Source organism: Pelophylax lessonae (assembly GCF_965119305.1).
Source record: "Pelophylax lessonae genome assembly, chromosome: 6".
NCBI classification, from domain to species: Eukaryota; Metazoa; Chordata; class Amphibia; order Anura; family Ranidae; genus Pelophylax; species Pelophylax lessonae.
The window spans coordinates 295,304,541-295,332,134 of NC_138773.1; the positions used below are offsets into that span (position 1 = coordinate 295,304,541).

General features: G+C 44.7%; 1 protein-coding gene across 1 annotated transcript in view; it reads right to left on the reverse strand.

Moving 5' to 3' along the window:
• The window catches only part of LOC309558028 (unconventional myosin-X-like), a 299,530-nt gene that overhangs the window by 108,763 nt on the left and 163,173 nt on the right, over nucleotides 1–27,594 (reverse strand). The window contains exons 11-16 of the mRNA XM_082260951.1: nucleotides 17,359–17,477; nucleotides 15,459–15,605; nucleotides 13,425–13,525; nucleotides 13,202–13,268; nucleotides 9,942–10,034; nucleotides 4,789–4,857 (exon numbers count right to left, since the gene is read on the reverse strand). Of these exons, the coding sequence (XP_082117077.1) occupies nucleotides 4,789–4,857; nucleotides 9,942–10,034; nucleotides 13,202–13,268; nucleotides 13,425–13,525; nucleotides 15,459–15,605; nucleotides 17,359–17,477 (596 nt within the window). The remainder of the gene's footprint in view (nucleotides 1–4,788; nucleotides 4,858–9,941; nucleotides 10,035–13,201; nucleotides 13,269–13,424; nucleotides 13,526–15,458; nucleotides 15,606–17,358; nucleotides 17,478–27,594) is intronic.

The window sequence follows — 27,594 nt, forward strand, 5'->3', positions numbered from 1 at the left end:
ATCTCTGCTCTAGGTATTCAGTTTAGTAGCAAGCAGTATTAGAAGTATCAGAGCTCCATAGAGGGGTGGGTGCTGTGTCCGTCGATGAACTCAGAGAAATGGATTTTACGGTAACTACGAAATCCCATTTTCTCTTCCGTTCATCGACGAACACAGCGCTCCATAAATCATAACTACTGGGACGTCCAAAAGCAGTGCCAAAAGGAAAACGAGGGGTGGGGAAAATAACCCAAGGCTAAATATAAGAGCCCTTAACAAGGACACAGTAACCTTAACCAGGTCACAGGAGCTACATCTGAAACATTAAAAGTTTAAAGAAAAATACCCCTCAAGAGGGAACAGCCCCTCTTAAACAACAGTCTGCAAAACTTTGCGGCCAAAAGAAGCATCCGCAGATGCCATGTATCTACCTCATAGAATTTTGTGAAGGTATGCACCACCGACCAAGTGGCCGCCTTGCAAACTTGTAATATTGATGCCTGATGATGGAAGGCCCAAGAAGCACTCAGCGCCCGAGTAGAATGCGCCGTGACAGGGAAAGGTGGAACCTGACCTTTAATGGAATAGGCCTAAGACACCGTCTGTCTGACCCCTCTGGAGATGGTAGCCGAAGAAGCGGCCAGCCCTTTTTTTGGTCTGTCCGTAACCACAAAAGGGAGTCTGACCTCAGAAAGGACTCAGTAGCTGCCAGATACACCTGAATCACACGAACCACATCCAAGGTATGCAAAGCAAATTCCTTAGGATGAGCTGGTTTGGGACACAAGGAAGGCAACACAATGTCCTCATTCAAATGGAAGTCAGAGACAACTTTGGGCAGGAATAAAAGACAGGGACAAAAGAACCACTTTATTCCTATGGACCACCAAATAGGGACTGCGACAGGATAATGCCACCAATTTCGATACCCTGCGGGCCGAGGTAATGGCCACCAAGATGCTCCCTAATATTCTCAAATGGAGGTTTCTAGAGAACCGAAAACACTAAATTTAAATCTAATGGTGACAAAAGAGACCGTACAGGTGGAGCCACACGTTGAACCCCCTGAATGAAGCTACGAACTAAAGAGTGCGCGGCTAGGGGTCACTGAAAGAAGATTGCCAAGGCAGACACCTGGCCTTTGATGGTACTCAAGGCCACCTTCTGAACAACGCCCCGTTGAAGAAAGGTTAAGATCCAAGCCATAGAAAAGGATCGAGGGTGATCGTCAATCGACTCACACCAAGAAATGTACGCTTTCCACGTACGATGGCATATCTTGCTGGAAAACGACTTCCTCATCTTCACCATAGTAGGGATCACTGATCCAGACAAACCTCTACACCTCAGAACCTGGCTTTCAATAGCTAAGCCATTAAAACCAGCAGGGTGGAAGATTAGCCCTTGGGACAACTGGTCTTCTCTGAGAGTAAGCCCCCAAGGGACGTTTATTGCCACCAGGATTGGGAGATCCTTGCTCTTGATTCCTCACAGGAAGTGCGGAAGAAGCCGAGGATGATATTGGTTTGACCGTGGCCCTTGGATGCCAGTGGTGTCTGCCAGAGGAACCCGTGATCTCGCCATGAACGGGCCGCGTCCACGACGGCATTAGGCCCAGGATCAGATGAGACAGACTGAGCAGTGGAAGGCGGGGGGGGGGGCTAACGCTTCCTCCTAGGCATTTTACCGCACGCCACTTCCACCTGGGACACTAAGGACTGCAGGACCCCTGTCATTGCAACCATGGGAAGCTGGGGTCCCGAGGGACCTGCCACCTCCATTAGGGGATCAGTGGGGGAGATGTGATCCTGAGGCTCCATAAGGACAGGAATACCTTGCAGTATAAAAACAATCTTCTGGCTCCCCTCAAGGCTCAGGGTACCCATCTGCAGAGAGATAACAGGGACAACCCAAGGACTCACCCTATCGACCAGAGGAGCGCCGAGATTTCGAACCCAGTATCATCATGGACGTGATTCCTGTTCATATGTCCCGGGCACAGGAACAGGGAAACTGAGGAAGAAGAGGAGGTGCTTCGACCTCCCCAAGAGGCTTTGGGCGTCTCCCGGGGTAAGGGAAAATGGCCCCCGCGACATCGTCTGGCTACACAAACATGGCTGTCAACCGGAGAGTAGCCAGACTAAGGGAAAATGGCCACCATCAGCTCTTCCCTGGACCCTCTGCAATGCTGTACCCTCTGCAAGGGGACCACCCTCAAAGGTAGGACACACGTTAAGGGAGACTCTCGCTGCACCAGTCTCTGCACTGGGAACCCCCTGCACTATACCCACACTGCACCTAGAGGTCCCCTACACTGGCACCCCTTCAGACTAACAGGGCAGGACACACACTAGGACCCTAACAGAGTGGGAATAGCAGGGGAAGACCCCAGGGGTCTCTGCTGCATTCTCTGCCCTGGGACCCCCACCAGACTCCAGGTCTAGACAGGTGGGAAAGGGAGGAGGAAACCTGCAGGAAGGTCTGACTGTCCCTGGAGGTTACCCACGTCCACCCCAAAAACCCACCAAAAGGGGAGAGGGGGCACTGTACTTACCCTTCCATGGTGCAGGTAACGCTCCAGACAGAATCCTCACCACCGAAGTAGGGAAACTGTCGAGCAAGGGACCCCTGCAACTCTGGCCCAAGCCCGGTCATATGTGACCCTGTGAGACGTTTAACTCGTGGGCCAGCGGTTTGCACGTGCTTGCGTGGGCTGGGGGGACCAATGGATCTAGATTATCCAGCCCGGCAGTTGATTGTAGATCTCCCGAGAGAAAAAACAAAAAAGATGTAAGGAAGGAAAAAAATTGCTAGGACCAGAGATCCCAGCCGGGAGCCTGGGTCCATACTCCTCTAGACAGATAAAACAAATTACCTAGAGCAGAGAGGGGGGTTATATACCAAGCTGAGGATGGCCCATGGGCGTAGCCAGGTGTTTTTTGTTCTGCTTAGTCCTACTCCTGGAGGAGGCAATATAACTCAGTAGTTATGATTTATGGAGTGCTGTGTCTGTCGATGGACGAAAGAGAAAGTGAACTATAAGAGCATGAATATTTGTGTATGGTGTCACTATAACAGAAAATTGGACTTGGGTTTTGGATTTATATTTATTATAGAATTGTAAAGTTTTGTCACATAGATATATTTATGTGAAGCACCTTACTTTTTCTTTACGATACATGGAATGGTATCAATAGGTTTTAGACAGGTAGCCATATTAGCTCACTGCATACCACAAGCCCTGCTTCCTGCTTTTCGTTGCTACACAATGGTTGTGCTTTAGTTCTTCTCAAAATGCATTGAAAGTAATTTGGTTATATTTGCACTAGAAGTACAAAAAAAAAAAAAAAAGATACCTATTGATCCTGACAGATATCTTGTTTAGGTGGTAACTTTCTGTGCTGCTCTCACCATGTTATTCAGAAGAGACGGAAAGGGAGTTCTGTATTCCTGTCCCAGGGTAACAATACTGTTTGTCCATAGGTACAGTACAGTGAATGAGAGTTGTCACCCTAGTGCAGGAAGTGTGTTACAGCCAGGATCGCTGGATTAAAATTAGAGCTAGACCGATTATGGGCAAGGCCGATATATCGGTGGCCAATATTCACTTTCCCAGATATATCGGTATCGGCCCCAGACTGGCCGATATTGCCGATATTTTTGCGACGTCATTCTGCCTTCTTAGGCCGCCTCCCTTGCCTTGGACAGCCTCGTCTGGAGTCGGGACTAGTCTCACGGGAGTAAATCATAGCCATACACCCACCCACAGCAGCCCGGGGCCAGCCAGCCACCCACATCCACAGGCCCTGTACCAGCCAGCCACAGGCACTGTACCAGCGAGCCAGCCAGCCACCCACCCACAGCCCCTGTGCAAGCCAACCACCCACAGCCCCTGTGCCAGCCAGCCACCCACCACAGGGAGCCAGTCACCCACCACAGGGTGCCAGACAATCAGCCACCCACCACAGGGTGCCAGACAGCCAGCCAGCCAGCCACCCACCACAGGGTGCCAGTCACCCACCACAGGGTGCCAGACAGCCAGCCACCCACCACAGGGTGCCAGACAGCCAGCCACCCACCACAGGGTGCCAGACAGCCAGCCAGCCACCCACCCACCACAGGGTGCCAGTCACCCACCACATGGTGCCAGACAGCCAGCCACCCACCACAGGGTGCCAGACAGCCAGCCACCCACCCACCACAGGGTGCCAGACAGCCAGCCACCCACCACAGGGTGCCAGACAGCCAGCCACCCACCACAGGGTGACAGCCAGCCAGCCACCCACCACAGGGTGCCAGCCAGCCAGCCAGCCACCCACCACAGGGTGCCAGCCATTAAGCATGAAACAAAAATGAACATGTTCAGTACCAGATTTGTGTCAAAAATTGTCTTTATTCTGCAAAACTTTAAATGTACAAAATATTGGCCCAAAACGGCCGATACGTTGTGACCAAAATATCGGTATTGACCCTGAAAAACACATATCGGTCTATCCCTAATTAAAATAAAGCAAAAAGTAAAAATGCAAATATGGCCACTAAAGACTGGTAAGCTTCTATAGATCACATTTTTGCTCTTGAGTTTAGATGCGTTTTAAATGGGAAACTTTTGGTGCATTCAAATTAATTAAAAAAATAAATAAATAAAAAATCTGGGTCGAGGTTTTGACATTTCACAGCAATAAGAAAAAAAAAAAAAAAGTTCTGAAGCACACATATGTGAATACACACATATAACAATTTGCGAGCGGTATATGGAGTAAGCATGATGCACAGGATTTTTTTGTTATGGAAAAAGTTTCATCCTACCTCCCCCGCATAGTGCTTGATTCCAAACTGGTTTTCGGTCACTCGTGGCTTCACGTAGTGGGGGTTATTCTGGGACACAAAGAAAACATCTGTGTTAAATTGTAGCCAGCGGGGACATTGACATGAGGTTTGCTGTGGAGAAAACTGCTGAGTGTAGCCAACCATCCCTGGGGTATGTATGACCAACTTATCTAATGTCAGATGCTGAGTGCATGTGATTTATGATGCTAAAAGTAAAAGTCCAGCTTCTCGAAGAGGAGATAAAAAAATCCTCTCCAGGGCACCTATATGCATTACAGCTTTAAGGACCAGTGCACACCAAATGCAGTCCGGATGCGTTTCTTCATGCAGGTTTTTGAGGTGTTTTTGATGCATTCTGATGCATTGTTTTTGACGTGTTTTTTTTTGCATTCTGATGCATTTTTTATGCGTTCCGGTGCATTTTTTCCTCTTTTCTTTAACTTAACCACTTGACCTCCGGAAGATGATCAGGCCATTTTTTGCGATACGGCACTGTGTTACTTTAACTGACAACTGCACGGTCAAGCAACACTGTGCTCAAATAAAAATTTTTGTCCTTTTTTTTGGTGGTATTTGATCACCTCTGTAGTTTATTTTTTGCCCTTTTAAACCCTTTTAAAACAAAAAAACTCGACAGTTTTGAAAAAAAACAAAAAAACGTTTTTTTTTTAAATTCTCTATAAAACATATCCAATTACATGAAAAAAAAAATCGAATTTCTTCATCAATTTAGGTCAATATGTATTCTGCTACATATTGTTGGTAAAATAAATCCCAAAAAGCGTATATTAATTGGTTTGCGCAAAAGTTATAGTGTCTGCAAACCATGTGATATTTTTATTTACTTTTTTTTTAACTAGTAATGGTGGCATCCAGCGACTTAAAGAGGGACTGCGATATTGCGGCGGACAGTTAGACGCTGACACTTTGACACTTTTTGGGAGCCAGTGACACTAATACAGTGATCAGTGTTAAAAATATGCACGGTCACTGTACTAATGACACTGGCTGGGAAGGGGTTAACATCAGGGACAATCAAAGGGTTAAATGTGTGCCTAGCCAGTGTTTTGGTGCACTGTGGGAGGTGCTTTTACTAGAGGAAGGCATGGATCCTTGTCCCTGCTTTGCATAAACACAGGATTCATGCCTTTCCTACTAACAGAATGGAGATCTGCCTTTTTTGCATAGGCAAAGAGGCAGAATGGTGATCTGCCTAACGATCGACGGGTGCCAGCGGACATCGAGTCCACGGTACCCGCAGATCAGCTCACCATTTTGTATAAGTGCGACCGGGCCAGCGGCAGCGTGCAAGCGCGTCGCCTACCCAGAAGTGTCGGATCACATACTAGGTACGTGATCCGGTGCAACAGAGCCACCGTACGTGCAAGTTATACAGTTGGCAAGTGGGTTAAAAATGACTTTTGCCTTCCAGTGCATTTAGGTTTGTTTTACCGCGTTCCAGTACAGTTCTGTGCAGAAAAAATGCAGCATGTTCTACTTTTTTTGGAACTGCATAGCACTGGTGAGAACTATGCCATTGGAACCCACATAACCTACTATCCATGCGTTTTTGATGCAGAAAAAACAACCACACTGGACTGCATGTGGTGTGAACCGGCCCTAAGGGTCTGTTTATACTTCTGTTCTGCACTAAGCGCAGTGCATTACCATGTCATAAATTCTTGGGCAGCGTGCATTCACTGTGAATAGATCCACTATGCAATAGAGCAGAAGGGAGCAATGAAACCTAAAAACAAATGGCTCATGCCCATTAAAAAAAATAAAAGGGCTGCCTTAACCGGTTGCCGACTGCTCATAGTATATTTACTGCGGCAGTCAGCCCCGGCCAGGCAGAGTGACGTAGGTCTACGTCGCTCGCCTGTCACTCCTTTTAGAGCCAATAGCGGGCGAGCGCGCGCCCGCCTCGGCTCGTTCACAGAGGAGTGCGGGCGTGTGACCGGCGGACCCAATGTCCGCCGGTCACACTACGATCGCCGGTACAGCGGGAGAAAGACAGAGCGGCTTATGTAAACAAGCCGCCTGTCATTCTCCCCTGTGTAAAAATGAAGATCAGACGGTTCTACTTTTTACACTAGGAGCCATGTCCCACTACAGTTAGAAGCACGCCCCTAGGACACACTTAACCCCTCCCTGTCCAATACAGTTAACCCCTTCCCTGCCAGTGTAATTTTTACAGTAACAGTGCATATGTATAGCACCGATTACTGCAGTAATGTCACTGGTACCCCCAAAAGTGTCAAAAATGTCAGTCAAGGGTCCGATCTGTCCGCCGCAATGTCGCAGTACCGCAAAAAAAAAAAAAAAAACGCAGATCGCCGCCATTACTCATTAAAAAAAAAAACACCAAAAATGACAAAAATCTTTCCCTTTGTTAGTAAACGCGATAACTTTTGCGCAAACCAATCAAAATACGCTTTTTGCGATTTTTTTTACCATACATATGTAGCGTAAAACAATTTGGCCGAAAATGTTAAAAAATTTTGATTTTTACATTTTTTTGGGGGGGAATTTCATATAAAAAAAAGTGAAAAATATTGTTATTTTTGCAAAAATTGTCGCTCTTTTTTTGTTTATAGCGCATAATCAAAAAATCGCACAGGTGATCAAATATCACCAAAAGAAAGCTCTGTTTGTGGTAAAAAAAGGACGTGAAATTCATTTAGGTACAGCGTCGCACGACCGCGCAATTGTCCGTCAAAGTCACGCAGTAAAAAATCGCAAAAAACCCCCTGGTCAGGAAGGGGGTAAAATCTTCCGGGGCTTAAGTGGTTAAAGTGTATTTACACTTTTACAGCCAAATTGGGATAACACCTACTTTATATTTGTTACCTGTTCCCATCCACATAGCATTACTAAAAATTGCAGCTTACCTTTTAAAGATGTTCTATTCTGGACCCACCAGCAAGGAAAAACACAAGGTGGTTCTCTTTGTGAGGGAGCTGTGAAGCGGTGTTTGCCATATTTAACCCTGTTTGTACTGGGCAGGCAGATCTTTAAAGCGGAGTTCCACTCAAATGTGGAACTTCCACTCATTTGCTTCCTCCCCCCCTCCGGTGCCACATTTGGCACCTTTCAGGGGGGAGGGTGGAATGGGTACCTGTTTTTGACAGGTACCCTTCCCCACTTCCAGGAACGGCGCCGTGGGAAAGTGAGGAGCACTCCTCCTACCCTCCACCGCCGAGCCAATCTGAATGCGCAGTGCGCTTCGCGCACGCACAGCAGGGACCCGCCCGTGAAGCCACAAGGCTTCACTGCCGGGTTCCCTGACCGGCAATTGCGGCGGGAGCACCCGACAGCCGATGGAAACATTGGCTGCGGAGCCGACATTGCTGGACTCCAGGACAGGTTAGTGTTCTAACATTAAAAGTCAGCAGCTACAGTATGTGTAGCTGCTGACTTTTAATTTTTGGAGGGGGGGGCAGAACTCCGCTTTAATATCAGTTGTAACTAGATTTGAACACTGTCTGACCAAAGGGTTAAAAATGTAGAAACTGCCCTCCTGTGTTGTATATAAATGAAGACAGACCTGGGACAGATTCACTCTAAATTTTGTTCAAAAAGCCTTGCAGTCAGCCATGACATCTAAAAAGGTAAACGATAGCTCTAGAAATAAAAATATTAGGCATGCTGTGTGAACGATGAGCATATAATGGGGTTATCTCAATTTGCACTGCAAAAGTGGAAACACACTTTAACCCCCTAATTTCTACCTACCCTCTCCATGCTCCAGCACTGTCCCAGACCATCTTCCTAATTTATCACTGGAGGTCCCTACAGAGAACAATGACACTTTGTCATTCTGCCCGTTTCCTTTGAACCCAGCCTGTCATTCACATGCCTCCACTAGGGGGCACATCATCACACAGCCTGGGCTCATGGTATTCCAGGACTGCCATTATGTGAGTGCCAGTCTGTTATGGAGGAATGTCCTGCCATCATCAGGAGGAGAAGAAGCTGTATGGAGGTCAACAGACCAAAGAAAAACGTCATTTATAGGTAAATCCTGGAGTTTTGTTTTCACTTCCTGTCTCAGGGACAAATTAGAAAGTAAGAGGAGATCTCCCTGAAGGGGTATTCACTTTTACGCTGCACATTCCCTGATCAAAATTCAGTCGGTTCAGCCACTGTGTTGCCACGCCTGACGAAAGGGTCCTGCATGGTCCTGAAATGTTACACTTTAATGTGATCACTTTAACCGCTTTACCAATGCTCACTGTGCTGCTACTGCAGCACAGTGGCTCGTTATCGTCTGGCGACGTAGGTCTACGTCCCCAGACATTCCCCTCTCTCGGCGGCGCGCGCGCGCCGCCGGAGTCTCGCTCCCGCTGTTTTCAGTCACAGCGGGAGTCGGGCCAGCGGGAGTCGGGGAATCTAGTTTGGAGATCCGCCCGCCCGTGTAAACAGAGCGGGCGGATCTCCTTGTGTCACTCAGTCACCCTCCCCCCCCCCCCCACACGTTAGTAAGCACCAGGCATACATTAACCCCTCCCTCTCCAATAAAATTAACCCCTTCCCTGCCAGTGTCATTTTTACAGTAACAGTGCATATGTATAGCACTGATTACTGCAGTAATGTCACTGGTAATCCCAAAAGTGTCAAAAATGTCAGTCAAGGGTCCGATCTGTCCGTCGCAATGTCGCAGTCCCGCAAAAAAAAAAAACAAACGCAGATCGCCGCTATTACTCGTTAAAAAAAAAACAACAAAAATGACAAAAATCTTTCCCTTTGTTAGTAAACGCGATAACTTTTGCGCAAACCAATCAAAATACGCTTTTTGCGATTTTTTTTTACCAAACATATGTAGCATAAAACAAATTGGCCGAAAATGTTAAAAAATTTTGATTTTTACATTTTTTTGGGGGGGAATTTCATATAAAAATCTTGTTATTTTTGCAAAATTTACGCGTAAAAGAACATGTGGGCGTTATCCCCATAGTGTGCTGGTGATAAATGCTTTGATCTGGTGATGTACCTCGGGGCAGATTGGTGGATGACTTTGTGTGATGTTGTTAGGATTTAGAAGTTTTATTGGGTGAAAACGATGGAAGGAAGCCAATATATTAGCAGTGATAACACCATTCACCTATCAGAGATAAATAAAGAAAACTCACGTTGTGTTGGTTATGGAGTTTTTCAAGCAATGTGAAATCTGTGCCCTTCGGGAAGCGACTTTCTTCATTGATAAGAGCCAACAAACCGAGTTTCTGCAACCAGAAGAAGAACAACCAATTACATAGAAAATTCATTGCAATAGATCAATCTGAAATGCTAAGAAGTTGGTCTAAGAAATGCATTGAGTTGTGTCATGTCTTCCGATCCTATGTTCCTATCTGATGGCTTGGATAATAGCAAACAAGAAATCATATAATTCAGTAAGTCCCCTACTTACGAATGAGTTCCTTTCTGGGAGATCATTTGTAAGTCCAACTTTTTCATAAGTCCAACAAAGATCAGTGTTTGCAGACAAAGGCTTCAAGCGCTGATCATTGTGTTCTGGCGGGGGGAGTCTCCCTGTCAGAACAGAATACAACAGCTGGGGAGATCGCTCTACAAGCGATCTGTGAGTTTTTTTTTTTTTTTTTTTTTCAGCCCACTGGGTTGAGCGAAATAAAGAAACTGTGCAGAACGTGTGAAAGTTCTCAACTCAAAGGTTTGTATGTAGAGGACTTACTGTATGGTCTTTGAAAATCTAAGAACGGACGGTGGGTTAAGACTGGGAGATATCATCATGTTAGATTTTGAGATTGTATAATTAGGAAGTAATATCAATATCAACTTGTTCATTTTTAATCTTTGTGAAAACTTTTTCAATAGGTTGTGTTTGCCAATGATTAATTCTCTATGGTCCCTTGACAGCTTTTCAGGCGGACCTGATCGGATGCTCCATGCAGCCCTATGGGGCAGCGGGTGTCAGCGGAGACATCTCCGCTGACACCTGCTCCTATCCGATCCTGTCCGTGAAATCTGGACGGGTGGAAACCCTATTTTCCATCCGTCTGGAGGATCGAAACGGATAAGATCGGATGAAAACGGACAGGCGGTCTGTTATCATCCAATCTCCCATAGGAGGACAGCAGGGATCTGACAGCTGTCTCTGCACACAGAGCGGAGACGGAGCTGTCATCCACCTGCTCAGCGGGGATTGGCGGATTGATCCCCGCTGAACAAAACGGACTCAGTCTGGCGCACCGCCCGTGTGAAAAGAGCCTATGGGATTGATTTACTAAAACCGGAGAGTGCAAAATCTGGTCAAACTGTGCATGCTAGCCAATCAGCTTTTAAATTCAGCTTGTACAATTTAAAGGATTTAAAGTTCACATTTTGGAACATGTTACATGTTCCAGCAGCTGCAGCCTCTCCCCCCCTCCAGTGACCACAGACCCGCATCTTTTCTGGGTGCCGGTTGTCACTGTTTGAAAAAGACGTAGCAGTGTGGGGCTCTGCCCGCCCAGCCACGTCATTCATCTTCAGTCCTCTGTGAATGGGAAACTACAAGTCCCAACAGCTTTTGTGGCTGTTGGCTTGTAGTTACAGTGAACTACCACGGCGCTGTTGAGTGCTCTGGTAGTTCATTCATTCTTCCTGTCAGTTTGAATTTGTCTGCCCGTATGAGGTACTATTTTTTAAAGCTTGAGGTAGTCATGCCTCGTGCACAGCAAAGAGGTCAAAAACCCTTCACCGTATCATAGACAGTCACGTGTCTCTGCGCTCTCAATATCAGGGGAGTGCCTAAAGACAAAGAGGGGGGCTCCGTTTCTAACTTTTTACAAAAAAGTACGTTTATTTTACACAAATGAGAAGAACTGATGAAAAAGATTATAGGATTATTGCCATGTGATTATAAGGCTATTGATAAATGGTTGGGGAATGAATAGGCTAATTTTGGGCCCATTCTGATCTTTCTGGTATGTAGAAGTGCATTAAGGCCTCATGCACACTGGTCATAAAAAAAATGCTGCTTATAAAAGGCATTTGGCGGTTTTTCTTTCCGCCTCTATTATAATTAAACAAGATTTATATAACACCAACAGTTTGCACATCGCTTTACAACACGTGTGTCAAACACAAGGCCCGTGGGCCGAATGTGGCCGTCCAGGCCATTTCACGTGGCCCTCGCACATCTCCTGCAGCTACCCCTTATCTCTGTTCCTATCTTGTCTCAGCAGTCAGCAGCAGAGAGGAGAACAGAACTCCTTATACAGATTCTGTACCTCTCTGTTCAGCTGCAGCACCCCCTCCTCTCTGCCTCCCCTGGTCTCAGCATTCAGCAAACTCCAGCCCTCCTCTGGTTCTCCTCCAGAACCTGCACTTTCTGCATCCCAGCTTCATTCCCAGCTTCTTCTAGGAAGTTGCACAAGGTAAAGAGGGTGCACTGTGATGTAAGAGGGGGTGGGGGACTTTTCACTTTTGATAGTGGGGGGCTCTTGACATCTGATGTAAGGTGAGGTGCTCTGGACATCTAATCTTACAGATACAACCGGCAACCATAATGCTGATGTGGCCCTTGATGAAATTGGGTTTGACACCCCTGCTTTAAAACATGAGGGCAGACAATACAGTTACAATATAATTCAATAAAGAAGTAATCAGAGGGCCCTGCTCATTAGAGCTTACAATCTAGGAGGGAAGTAGCTCTAGGTTAGCCTGGGTCCATGCACATTTAAGCGCTGGAAAAAAAAAAAAAAACCCATCGCAAATTTTTCAGAGGACTTTTCAGGAAGAAAAAATGCTTGATGAGCCTAAACGCAGCATTTAGGCACGTCAAGCGTTTTTAAGTGTACATTTTTTTTCTATTGTTTTTGGGAAAACCGTTTATAAACACAAACGCGCCTAAACACATGTATAATATGCTCTATAGGAGCGCTTTTTATGCTGCTTTTTTCTATTTGGAGTTCTGCTATTTTTTCTGTTGACTAGTGTGCATGATCCATTGACACCTAGGCGATTGGAATAGTGATCAAATTGCAGCCATTCTGCCTTCAATTGCAAGAACACGGGGCACGTTCGCGATGCCCTTGCTTGTTAATGGCACCCCAATTGCAGTGCGATTTTGCAGCGATTGTCGCGTGATAAATCGTGGCAAAAATGCAACACACGAAGCTTGACGCACAAAAAGGAGCAAGAGCTTTTTTTGGGTGACCGTGCTGCAATTTTGACATGACAATCGGCGCAAAATTGGGGTGCCATTAATAAATAATGGCATCGCAAATGTGTCTCGCGTTTTGCCTCGATTCTGGAATCAAAAGGTCAGAGAAAAAAAAAAAAAGTTATCTGGATACTTGTTCTGGGTTGAGTAGCATTTTTAGAAAAAGTGCTCAACAATGGAAGCCTCCATGTTTCTCTCCAAACAGGTTTCCTTTGAAGGGCTTACCTTTTCTATTAGATCCAGGCACTCTGCATTGTCCATCCAGTCAATGGCTTCCCAGTTGATGCCTTCCCTGATGGAGTGGAGAGAGGAGAGAGAAAGAAGTGACTTCACATGCATGGTCTTCTATGTGAATACAGTTGCGCTCAAACACTAGATCACATGTGGTTTGTGGCCTGAACTGTAGAGAACTTCCCAACTTCCTCCACTCTGACACCATTCCTCTTACCTGTTATATTCAAGCTGTTCCAGGGAAAATATATGTTTATTGAAATATTCTTGAAGCTTCTCATTGGCGTAATTAATATTAAATTGCTCAAACCGATTCACCTAGAAAGAAAATCGCAAAAAAGTTTGTTTTGTTTTTTTATTATTTAAAGGGCAACTCCCCTAATGTGAAAAAAAAGAAATCGCAAGTAACAAAAAAAAAAAAAATGATCTGGCATAAACAACTTCTACACAAACCATGTTGTAATTGTTATTAAAAATGATCTTTCCTTTTCACAATCTGCAGCTCTGTAATTCTCTGTAAAATGTAATGCAATATGGCAATCTGAAGGCGTTCCCTACACAGATGGTGTACAGAGCAACCCCCAGAAATGTCATTTCCTGCTTGTGTGGTTGGCTCCATGATTCTCCCAAATCTGAACTAAGATACAAGTCAGACTTTAGGCATCCCTTGCAAGAATAATTTCATTTTTGATGAGATGCCCCTAAAGCAGGGATCCTCAAACTACACATCCCATGAGGCATTGTAAAACTGACTTTTACAGACATGACTAGGCATGATGGGAATTGTAGTTCCTGAACAGATGGCGGGCCATAGTTTGAAGACCCCTGCCCTAAAGGGTTAATCACTTCCAAAGGGATGCTGACTGTGCAACTTTTCTCATTAGCAAGTGCAGCAGCTGATTGATAATGGAAAAAGTCCCTCCTATACAGAATCAGTAACCAAAAGACATAGAAGAACAAATACCTATTTCTTCACTACATTAAAGGTAGGAATCCGCAACGTTTCCTAAAATCCTTGTAATGTACATAGATCACCCAGAGGGGATTATTTCTTTTTTTTCTCTGCAAAATTGGAGTTACTCTTTTAAATGAACAGCTCTTATTTGGTCCCTTTTGGTCTGTTGAATATACTGTTAAAAGCATTTTGTTGCTGTATATCTGTTCTTTAGGTGCCTGTTGATCCTGCCAAAAATCTTTTCAGCGGATAACTTCCTTCTCTGCTTAGACATTGTTCCCATTTACCTCCAGGGACTACAGAACCCACCCTCATGTTTTGGAAGAGAGGAGAGGGGGTTGCAGTTATGTCCTACCCTTCTCAGTCATGACAGCTCTGACACGGCCATCCTCAGCCCTGCCGGGATATCGCCCTGCGCTCGCGGGTGTCAGTGGGTGCAGGGCGAAATGCGGGAGACTTGAGATGTCTGTAAAGGGAGACTATGATCCCGCGGATGGCGGGTGTGGGATGCGCCCCTCTAAATGTTGCGCCCGGTGCCAGTGGCCCCCCCTGCACCCCCCACGCTACGCCACTGGTCCTAGGGTGACGACGCTGCTTCTTCATAGATACAGTACAGGGAGCATTTTCACCCCAGGATAGGAAGCATGTTTCTTGAAGAATCACTAAGTGAAAATAAAGAAAAGTTTTGTTCTTGTGTCAAGACGTGTTTTAAACACACACACACACACACACACACACAGTGTGTGTGTGTGTGTGTGTGTGTGTGTGTGTATTTATATATATATATATATATATTTTTTTTTTTTTTTTTTGTATATACTACACACACACACACACACACACACACACACGATTTTTGTATATACTACACACGCACACACATGCGATTTTTGTATATACTAAACACGCACACACATACGATTTTTGTATATACTACACACGCACACACATGCGATTTTTATATATACTACACACGCACACACATACAATTTTTGTTGAAAATGTTTTCTCATATAGCCCATATTGCAGCTGTAATGAGACAGGATTCCCAGAGCACTACAAATTTCCTAAACCGAGAATATAGTAGCAGAGGTTTCCTTTTAGACACCTTGTCTCTGGTTGAAATGTGTTGGGAGCCAATTGATTGGGAGAAAGGGGGAGCAGTTTGATTCATTCACTTGTGTGCATAAAATGTCACCTTGAGCAACAAGACCGATGATAAATTTCAATTATCTGCCCTATAAAAACATTCCCCATAAATGTTGACATTTTAGTAGAATGCACATCATTTCAAACCTGAAAATTCTCGAAGCCAAAAATGTCCAAAATCCCAACAGACTTGAAGTTCTCTTTTCCTCGGACACGGGCATTGATCTTTCCGAGCAGCCAGGAAAAGCACTGAGCGTAGAGCGCCATGGCCAGGGAATCACGGGAGTCTGTAGCCTGAATCAGATCAATAACACGGGAGAAAGTTTAAGAAGAAGAAACTAACTGCAAGACATTGTAATGATTCCGAGACCTCTGGAGGCCATTGGACTGTAACCCAAGTTTTGGGTGCCGCTTTATCTTCTCCACCAATTTTTATGAGGTGTTCAGATCCCCCTGCATAAGAAGTACTAGATCTCCAATTTTCCATGTCCTGTGCTGAGAGTGTCCCCCTTATTTATTAAGCTGCATTTCCATGTAGAGGCTGCCCCCATATGACAAGGCACCCCCCCCAACACAGGAGAGTGTCTTGAGCGGAATTTTCGAGAAAACGATAAGGGTGCCACACTAATGGTAAAAGAGTCCAGAGTGATTATTCAATAATCAATAGAATAAGAGGCAACGCATTTCAAGATATAAATTTCTGACACACATTGGATCTCAATCTATTGATTATTCAAATACAAATTATTCTGGACTGTCACCATTGATGTGGCACACTTACCTCCAACATTCCTGGCATCCATTGCTGTGTGAGTGAGTGTTACTCTCCCCATTTGTCCTGGTGACCATTGTCACTAGACTGAAAGTTAGAGAAAACCCAACATTTAAAAGTAGAAGTCCACCCTAACACTAAAATCCCTGCATCAATAGACCTCCACAATCTAACACTAATCTATCTAGCCCTGTAAAGAAGAAATCAGTATACATTCCCGTTTTGAAGCTGATCCAACCCGATCCCACGCTGAGCTGTCAGCCGCAGCTTCGCCGTGTAGGAGGGTGCAGAGGACACAGCTGACAACGGAAGCCCCATAGTAAGTCTATGGGTGATGTCAATCCCCATTAATTTTACAACCGTTGTTGGCGGTGTCCTCTGCCGAGCTTCCGCCACTGGAGATCGGGTCAGGGAGATGCTGATTTCTTCTTTACAGGGTTAGATAGGTTAGTGTTCGATCGTGGAGATCTATAGATGCAGAGATTTTAGTTTTAGGGTGGACTTACACTAAGATTTTCACCAGAAAAGGAATAGATATAAAATTCTCAAATGGGGCCACTTATTCCAGTGATAACTAGGAAGAAATTTCTCTTATTTCCTGTTTCTGCAGGTCAAGAAGCAAAGTGAAATTTCTGCGAAACAGGAAACAAATATATACATTTAGTGGTGCTAAAATGGCAGGTCAGTACAAAACCAATCCTCACTTTCAGGCTTTCCAAGGGCGTAAATTGTTGACTACCTATCACAGTTTCGGAGGCCATTAAATGCCAAGACAGCACAACCCCCCCCCCCCCCCCCCAAATGACCCCTTTTCGGAAAGTAGACACCCTAAGCTATTTGCAGAGAGGCATGTTGAGTGTTTTGCAGATCTCACTTTTTGTCACAAAGTTTTGGAAATTTAAAAAAGAGGGAAAAAATATGTATTTTCCAGTTTTTTCTTCATTTTCCCAAAAAAATGAGAGCTGCAAAATACCATGCCTCTCGGCAAATAGATTGGTGTGTCTACTTTCCAAAATGGGGTCATTTGGGGGGGTTTTGTGCAATCTTGGCTTTTTATGGACTTCAAAAGTGTGATAGGTAGTAAGGAGTGAGATCAACAATAGACGCCCTTAGAAAGCCAGAAGGTGCGGATTGCTTTTCCGGGTCCTGTACACAGCTAGACTGCCAAAAAGTCTCACACATGTTTAATGGTTACAGAGCTGCCTTCAGTTGTGTCTTGTATATCTGCCTGGAGTTCAGCTTTAAAAACTTCAACGGAATGGTCAAAGACCTCACCTGCTCCACTGTGAGAGGAGACAAGATCTCTTCTCCCCGGAGGATCATGGATCTCTGTGTCAGCACTTCGGAGAGCTGGAAGGAGTCCAAACCCAAAAGATCAGCCACGTCACTCAAGACTGTGAAAAGATACAAAGAAAAGAATGAAACAAAGACAGAATAATACAACGACTGTTCACAAAATGCTTGCATTACCACTTGCCCTCCAGAAGATTTACCCCCATTCCTGAACAGGCCACTTTTTGCAATACGGCACTGCGTTACTTTAATCGATAATTGCGTGGTCATGCAACGGTGTACCCAAATAAAATGTATGTCCTCTTTTTTCCCCACAAATAGAGCTTTCTTTTGGTGATATTTAATCGCCTCTGCGTTTATTTGTTGTTTTTTTTAAAAACAAAAAAATATATATATTCTTTATATATATATATATTATATATATTTATATACACACACAGTATCTCACTAAACTGAGTACACCCTTCACATTTTTATAATGATTTTATCTTTTCATGTGACAACACTGAAGAAATGACACTTTGCTACAATGTAAAGTAGTGAGTGTACAGCTTGTATAACAGTGTAAATTTTCTGTCACCTCAAAATAACTCAACACACAGCCATTAATGTCTAAACTGCTGGCAACAAAAGTGAGTACACTTTTGACAATGTCCAAATTTGGCCCAAAGTGTCAATATTTTGTGTGGCCACCATTATTTTCCAGCACTGCCTTAACCCTCTTGGGCATGGAGTTCACCAGAGCTTCACAGGTTGCACTGGAGTCCTCTTCCACTCCTCCATGATGACATCACAGAGCTGGTGGATGTTAGAGGCCTTGCGCTCCTCCACCTTCCATTTGGTATGCCCCACAGATGATCAATAGGGTTTAGGTGTAGAGACATTCTTGGCCAGTCCTTCACCCTCAGCTAGGGCTATAAATGAAGGGTCTCCCTGCAGGCTGGTATGGCCTGTTGACTTATCTGGGCTTCACACAAATTTGGGGTCATTTCTGTTGAAGATAACCAATATGATGAGACATGGTATCACTTCATAGGTGTATGTAAATCTATTAAAGTTTATTTGTATTCTGAGGGAATCTTGGATCCTTGGACTCGAGAGGTTCATTGGTATTGAACACTGCACTTCCATGGATCGGGACGGATACTTTGGAGGTTTTTGCTGGATCATTCTTCATTCCTGTATATTCATGCTGGTGTTGACTTCTCTATAACCGGAGAGTCAACACCATAGGTGTGTGCAGCCTATTGCATTAGGGTGTGCACCCCAAATGTATTAAAACATGGATGGTGTTAGTAGGGCAGTGGATGGTGTCAACAGTGGACTTGTCAGTAGGGCAGAGGTTGGCATCAGTAGGGCAGTGGACTTGTCAGTAGGGCATAGGTTGGCATCAGTAGGGCAGTGGACTTGTCAGTAGGGCAGAGGTTGGCATCAGTAGTTCAGTGGACTTGTCCGTAGTGCAGAGGTTGGTGTCAGTAGGGCAGTGGACTTGTCAGTAGGGCAGAGGTTGGCATCAGTAGGGCAGTGGACTTGTCAGCAGGGCAGAGGTTGGTGTCAGCAGGGCAGTGGACTTATCAGTAGGGCAGAGGTTGGCATCAGTAGGGCAGAGGTTGGCATCAGTAGGGCAGAGGTTGGCATCAGTAGGGCAGAGGTTGGCATCAGTAGGGCAGAGGTTGGCATCAGTAGGGCAGAGGTTGGCATCAGTAGGGCAGAGGTTGGCATCAGTAGGGCAGTGGACTTGTCAGTAGGGCAGAGGTTGGTGTCAGTAGGGCAGTAGACAGTGTTAGTAGTTTTTTATTTTCGTACAATTTTTTTAGGAGCCCCATTGGGGGGCTTTGGTGAAATATCAGCAGGGGGAATCTGCACTGCACACGCACAAGGTGATTAGGGTGTGCCCAGGCACACCCGGCACACCCCCTGCGCACGCCTATGGTCAACACTATCTGGTAAGCAGATTACCGGTATTCACGTGGTGTTTGGTGACACGATTTCATCCATACTCTCACTCTCTCACCTATTCTTCTTATGGACTTTTTATAAACTTGCACTGTTGAATATTTAGCTAATTGGCGCTGCCCTTTTATTATAGACATAAAACTGGTTATTTAAATTACAAAACGCCATGAGTCTTCCTAATTCACAGCTGGACATGGAAAAGTCCTATTTGTTCTCTTCTCACAAAAACAAATCCGTCTTTACTATGCATTTTACAGTGCGTTGTGGTGCTTTTGATTCTTTTTTGTGTGTGACACACACATTTTTCTGTGCCTTTAGCAGGGTGCTTTGGGGTTATTTCCTGCATTTGGAAAGCAGCTGTGCTGGTGGAATGAATATATTCCCATATGTATACATTATCATTATAATTATACAGGATTTATATAGTGCCAACAGTTTTTGCAATGCTCTACAATATAAAGGGAGATAGATCAGGTACAATACAATTCAATACAAGAGGGTTAGGAGGACCCTGCTTACCCTGAGAGCTTACAATCTAATAGGGGGGCAAGTGGTACAAGAGGTAATAAATTTGAGGGATGAGTTAATGGAAAAATTAAAAGTTCAATTGGCTCAGTTGTTATGCGGGATAGGCTTCCCTGAGGCAGGCCATACATTAGGCTTTTTTTTAATGGGGAGCACTCTAGGGAGCCAACCGTGGCTTCCTCCATAGATACAGTGGAAGAGTGACATAGCCACCCAGGGAAAGGAAGAGAGTGTTACTTTCAGGATCGCCAGGTAAACAAAGCAAATTAAGCTTAAAAAAAGAACATGTATGCAGCAACCACACCAAGAAAATGAATGCAGCCACCATGCTAAGGGCTAGGAAGCTGCAATTTATAACATTTTTGGTTGGGTGGGGTTGAAGGAAAGAAAATTGCTCGATTCCCCCATCAATAAGTGTTGATAGGGGAATGCCTCCAACAGTGCTATTCTGTTCTGCAAGCAGGGAGACTTCCCACCTGCAGAATACAATGATGACTGCTGGCGGCTATAGCCACCAGCAGTGAACGGCAAATAAAAAGCTGACAGGCTTGTTGTACTGAAGTCACTCTAGGAATCGATTTCAGTACAACCAGCCTGCCCATAGACAGATTAAAATTCAGACGATTCCTGCTGAAACAGCCAAATGTCAATCAGTCTATGTGCAGTCCTAAAGAGATGAGTTTTAGGGATCGCCTACAGCAGACAGAGTAGGAGGTAGCTGGACAGATTGAGGTAGGGAGTTCCAGAGGAAGAAGAGGCACTGGAGAAGTCCTGGAGAAGAGCATGGGAGGAGGAGACAAGGGCGGCCGTGGGAAGAGCAGAGAGGGCGGTTTGGGTGATATATTGAGACAAGGTTGGTGATGCAGCTGGAACAGATTTAGGCTGTCTATGATGCTGTTAGTATTTTGAGTTTTATTGCATGGGCATTTGGAAGCCAGTGGAGCAAATTTATAGTGAAAGTAAGCGGATGCCAAACGGTTGGGTAAGGTGTATTAGTCTAGTAGCAGTATTCATGACAGCCTGTGTAGGGTTAGGTCAACAAAGAGGGAGTTGCAATAGTTCAGGCAAGAGATAACAAGGGAGTGAATAAGTACCGTGTTGGTTTTATTGGTTAAGAAGGGGCGTATTTCGGAGATAATAAGGAGGTGAAGTCTACAAGAATTGGACAGTGATTGGGTTTGAGGCTGAAAGGACAAGTCAGAGTCCAGGATCCTAATGCTAGATATAGCTAGTAGTACTTTGCTACATTCAACTAGATTTGCTCTGATTGGATAAGTTGCTTTCTCAACTTATCCAATCACTTCTTTAGTTCTAAAAAAAAGTGTCTGGGATAATCTGTGAAAGATTAATATTTAACAATACAGAACAAGTCCAGTTGAATGTAACTACTAATAAATACACCATGACCTGGATAAATGGAAACCACATACATATCTATAGATGCTTTCAAAATATGTAAGTTTTTGATTGCATGAGGACGTCATGGGATTATTGTAACGGGTGACTAAGCCTGTAGCGGTTTTAAAGACACCTTGTTGCAAGATCGTTCTTTGTAACAATTTTCCTTAAAGAGGATATGTATTTTATACATGTTATTTACTGATAAAAGCCTCCCTTGCGCAGACATCCAAAAGCCTTGAGACTGCTGCTCCAGGCTGCCATCTTGGATGCGTTTTCAGCAGCCCCAGCAGACTCAGAGGTGTCACTCTACAGAAGCCATTCTCAACCAGGGTCCCATGGAACCCTAGACTTTCCTAGGTTTCTAGGAGTTCCTTGGGCTGTAGCTGATTGGCCTCCTATTTTAATGGTACCTGCATAGTACCAGGGCCAATGCCACTAGGCAGAGCCAGCAACAATACACCTTTTTACCAGTCTTTAAAGTGGTTCTAAAGCCTTAAGGTTTTTCACCTTAATGCATTCTACACATTACCCCCTTTGCGTCAACGGAACGCAAATATGCGGCCTCGGCTTCAGGGGGTTGTGCGGGGGTGATGCCTGCAGCTAGAGGCATCACCCTGGTACCCTTGTTTAACCGCTTCCATACAGAGCAGTTAGACACCCTTCCTGCCCAGACCAATTTTCAGCTTTCAGCACTCTCACACTTTGAATGACAATTGCTCAGTCATGCTACACTGTAACCAAACAAAATTTTTATCATTTTTTTCACACAAATAGAGCTTTCTTTTGGTGGTATTTGATCACAACTGGGGTTTTTTTTTTCGTGATATATGCAAAAAAAGAGCAAAAATTTTGAAAAAAAAAACACTTTTTTTTAGTTTCAATTATGAAATTTTGCAAAAAATTAATTTTTCTTCATACATTTGGGCCAAAATGTATACTGCTACATGTCTCTGGTAAAATTAACCCAAATTAGTGTATATTATTTAGTCTGTGTGAAAGTTATTGAGTCTAGAAGCTATGGTACCAATTACTGAAAATTGATCACACCAGATGTACTGACTGCCTATCTCCTTTCTTGAGGCCCTGAAATGTCAGGACAGTACAAATACCACCCAAATGACCCCTTTGTAAAAGTAGACAGTTCAAGGTATTTAGTAAGAGGCATGGTGAGTTTTTTGAAGTTGTAATTTTTTCCCACAATTCTTGGGAAAATGAAGAAAAAATTTTTTTTTCTTTTTTTTCCCACAAAGTTGTCAATTTATAAGCCATTTCTAACACATAGCATGTACACAGCAAAAATTACACCCAAAAATACATTCTGCTACTCCTTCCGAGTACGGCGATACCACATGTGTGAGACTTTTACACAGCCACAAAAAGAGACTCCACGTCCAAGAAGCACATTCAGGCGTTCTAGGAGCATAAATACACATAAAACTTTCTTACTACCTATCACACTTTTCAAGGCCCTAGAGCACCAATACAATGGAAAAGTCCACAAAATGACCCCATTTTGGAAAGCAAACATTCCAACGTATATTCTATGAGGCATTATGGGTCGTTTGAACATATCATTTTTTTCCACAGGTTTTTGGAAAATGTGGGAAAAAAATGAAAACTTTTTTTTTTTACACAAAGTTGTCAATTTATAGGATATTCCTAACACATAGCATGTACACAGCAAAAATGACACCCTAAAATACATTCTGCCACTCCTCCTGAGTATGGCAATACCACATGTGTGAGACTTTTTCACAGCCTAGCCATATAGAGGGGCCTAACATCCAAGGAGCATCATCATGCATCCTAGCCACTTGCCTAGGCCTATTTTTTACATTTGGTGTTTACAAGCTAAAATCAGTTGTTTTGCTAGAAAACTGCTTAGAACCCCCAAACATTATATATTTTTTTTTAGCAGAGACCCTAGAGAATAAAATGGAGATTATTGCAATATTTTTTATCACACCGTATTTGCGCAGCGGTCTTCCAAACGCATTTTTTTTTTGAAAAAAAATTCACTTTTTTTAATTAAAAAATAAGAAACCAGTAAAGTTAGCCCAATTTTTTTCCATAATGTGAAAGATAATGTTACGCCGAGTAAATAGATACCCAACATGTCATGTTTAAAAATTGCGCACGCTCACGGAATGGCGACAAACTTTGGTACTTAAAAATCCCCATAAGCGACAATTTAAAAATTTCTACAGGTTGCCATCTTTGAGTTACAGAGGAGGTCTAGGGCTCAAATTATTCCCCTTGCTCTAACAATCGCGGCGATACCTCACATGTGTGGTTTGAACACCGTTTACATATGTGGGCGGGGTTTCTGTATGCGTTCGCTTCTGCGCGCGAGCTAACGGGGACAGGGCGCTTTAATTTTTTTTTTTTTTTTTACTATTTATTTTATTTATTATTTTTTATTTTTACACCGTTTAAAAAAAAAAAAATTGATCATTTTTATTTCTATTAAAAGAAATGTAAATATTCCTCGTAATAGAAATAGGCACGACAGGACCTCTTTTTTGTGAGATCTGGGGTCAAAAAGTCCTCAGATCTCACAAGTACACTAAAAGATAGAAAAAATAAAAAAAAATAAAATTATAAAAAATGAAAAAAAAAAAAAAAAAAAAAAAAAGGACCTTTAAACCGGTTGCTAGGCAACAACATTTTCCGTAGCTCCGGTCCTCCAAGACCATAGAGTCAAGTGAGGGCAAGCTTGCCCTCACTCGACATCCTGTCTGTGAGGATTCGGGACTGGATCGTTTTCCCAGCTGCCGGCGGGTCCGGTAAGCGGGGAAAAGTACCGGAACGCGTCGGGAGGGGGGGGGGGCGCCTCTTCCGCCATCCCGGAAGGGTGATCCCACGGCGAATCCGCCGCTGGGACCACCCTTATCGGAAAGCCAACCGTCCACCGTTTAAAAAATTACCAGGGTTATGGCAGCTATCTGCTGCCATAACACCGGTATTTAGGTTTAAATGGAGGACGTATATAATCCTTTTTGGACTTGGACATGGTGGCTGTATGAAGGGTGACAGGTACTCGGGTACTTTGTTGGGCAGGTGACAGGTACTCTGGTACTGATGAGCAGGTGGCAGGTACTCGGGTACTCCGATAGGCAGGTGACAGGTACTCTGATGGGCAGGTGACAGGCAGGTGATAGGTACTGATGAGTAGTACTGATACTGATAGGTGATACTGATACGTGATAGGTACTGATGATCAGTACTGATACGTGATAGGTACTGATGAGTACTGATGAGTAGTGATGGGTACTGATGAGCAGGCGGCAAGTACTTGGGTACTTCAGGCGTCAGGTACTCTGATGAGCAGGTGGAAGGTACTCGGGTACTCTGATGGGTATGTGACAGGTACTCAGGTACTCTGATGACGGGTACTCCGTTGACAGGTACAGTACCCGAGTACCTGTCATCAGAGTACCCGAGTACCTGTCATCAGAGTACCCGAGTACCCGTCATCAGAGTACCCGAGTACCCGTCATCAGAGTACCCGTCATCAGAGTACCCGAGTACCTGTCATCAGAGTACCCGAGTACCTGTCAGAGTACCCGTCATCAGAGTACCCGAGTACCCGTCATCAGAGTACTCGAGTACCTGTCATCAGAGTACCCGAGTACCCGTCAGAGTACCTGAGTACCCGTCATCAGAGTACCCATCATCAGAGTACCCGAGTACCCGTCATCAGAGTACCCGAGTACCTGTCATCAGAGTACCCGAGTACCTGTCATCAGAGTACCCGAGTACCTGTCATCAGAGTACCCGAGTACCTGTCATCAGAGTACCCGAGTACCCGTCATCAGAGTACCCGAGTACCCGTCATCAGAGTACCTGAGTACCTGTCATCAGAGTACCCGAGTACCTGTTATCAGAGTACCCGAGTACCTGTCATCAGAGTACCCGAGTACCTGTCATCAGAGTATCCGTCTTCAGAGTACCTGAGTACCTGTCATCAGAGTACCCGAATACCTGTCATCTGAGTACCTGATGGGCTGGTGACAGGTACTCGGGTACTTTGATGGGCTAGTGACAGGTGCTCTTTATTGGGGGTTGGGGGGCAATCAGTGTGTTTGGGGTGCACTGTAGTTGGTAACTAGCTGTTACCACAATCTCCTCCTCACACAGGATCAGTGTGTGAGGAGGAGAACACGGTGACAGCTAGTTACCGTGTTCTCTGTTGACATTTGTGACCGGCTGTGATTGGACACAGCCGGTCACGTGGTAAAGAGCCAATTTCATTGGCTCTTTACCTAGATCGGGGATCGACTCTGTCCGAGGGACGAGCCTCGTCCCCGATCGCTGCTCTGCGCGCCCCCGGGGGCGCGCATTGCAGAGAGAACGAGCGGCTCGTGCTGGAGCCGCTCATGTGATCGGCTGTGATTGACACAGCCGATCACGTGGTAAACAGCCAATTTCTATTGGCTGTTTACCTTGATCAGGGATGGGCTATGTCCGAGGGATGAGCCTCATCCCTGATCGCGCCGCTGCGCGCCGCCGGGGGCGCGCACTGGCTGCTAGAACGGGCCGACGTCATATGACGGCGGCCCGGATCTAGACAACCACTTTGCCGACGTCATTTTACATGACTCGGTATGGAAGTGGTTAAAGCTGATGGTCAGCTTTCTTGTAATGACAACTGATGCGGTTAAGCAGCCGCTCGGCTGTCATTACAAAGTACGGGAGGGACACGGCGAACACCCCCCTCCCGCAGCTTTCCTGTGTCTCCCGTCCCACCGGGAGACCCGAGCGACCAGTTGGCGAAGACTGAAATGAAGCTGATTTAGTCTCCGATCGGGTCTCCGATGTAAAAACCCGGAAGCAAGGTCATGACATCACTTCAGGGTACTGGAGCCTTAAAGGCACCAGATTTAGAAAAAAAAAAAATTACAGCATTCAAAACAGCCAAACTTGGCGCTTTGAATGCCTTTAAGTTCAAAGGCAGGATTTGGGGTCTTTTAGACCCTCAGATCCCTCGATAAAGAGTACATTTCACTGCCTATTACTGTCACAAGGGATGTTTACATTCCTTGTGACAGCATTAAAAGTGAAAAATAAATTTTTTTTAAATGTACAGTGTAAAAATAAAATAAAACTCCAAAAAAATGTAAAGCTCCCCAAAAAAATTTAAAGCGCCCTGTCTGGTTATGCTCGTACGCAGAATCGAACGCATATGCAAGTTGCATCCGCATATGTAAGTGATTTTCAAACCACACATGTAAGGTATCGCCACAATCGTTCGAGCTAGAGCAAGAAATCTAGCACAAGACGTCTTCTGTAACTCTAAACCGATAAAATTTTTTAAAGCGTCGCCTATGGAGATTTAAGTACTGAAGTTTATCGTCATTCCACGAGTGTGCGCAATTTTAAAGTATGACATGTTCGGTATCTATATTATACAAAAAAAAATTGGGCTAACATTACTGGTTTTTGTTTAACTCATGAAAGTGTATTTCTTCCCAAAAAATTTGCAAGACCGCTGTGCAAATACTGTGTGACATAAAATATTGCAATGATCACCATTTTATGCTCTGCTCTAGGGTCCCTGCTAAAAAAAAATATATATATATATTATGTTTGGGTGTTCTAAGTAATTTTCTAGCAAAAAATACTGATTTTAACTTGAAGCAACATATGTCAGAAAAAGGCTTAGGCTCCAAGGGGTTAAGGTTTTCTGTTGCAGCTTCCCCCCTGCCCCCCCCCTCCCCCCCTTGTTCTCACCTGGGTCAGATCCCATCTGGGCAAAGAGCATGAGAGCAGCGGCTCCCGCCTGCTGTCTCTCTCCTCACTGGGCACATTAATAGCAGCGGGTGCCAATGGCTCCCCCTGCTGTCAATCAAATGCTGTGACATGGGGATGGGGGGGGGGGGGGGCGGCGCAGAGTCTTGCTGTCTGTGTCAATGGATGCATAAGTGGGGTTTCGAGAGCGAGCACGCACGGGTGACCCATGGAAAGCGGCTTTCCGTGGGGGCACCCACCAAAGAGGAGGGGCCTGGACCCCAGAAGAAGAGGATCTGGACTTCTCTGTGCAAAAGCATTACACAGAGCAAGCATGACAAGTTTGTAATTTTAGGGGGGAAAAAGAAGGTTTAATACTACTTTAAAGTGGTTGTGCACCCTTCCATATACCCAGTGAAGTGACTGGCCTCAGGTGATACACAGAGATAAAACAAATCCTCCTACATAAGTTGTTCCTATTTATCTGCAGCCCTTTCTTTTCTACCTCTGTTCAGAGTGCTGAATTTTAAATCTTGCTGAGAGTTAAAAAAATAAAATAAAAGATAGCGGAGATCTACATTTACATTCTGCAGAACTGAGTGAGGA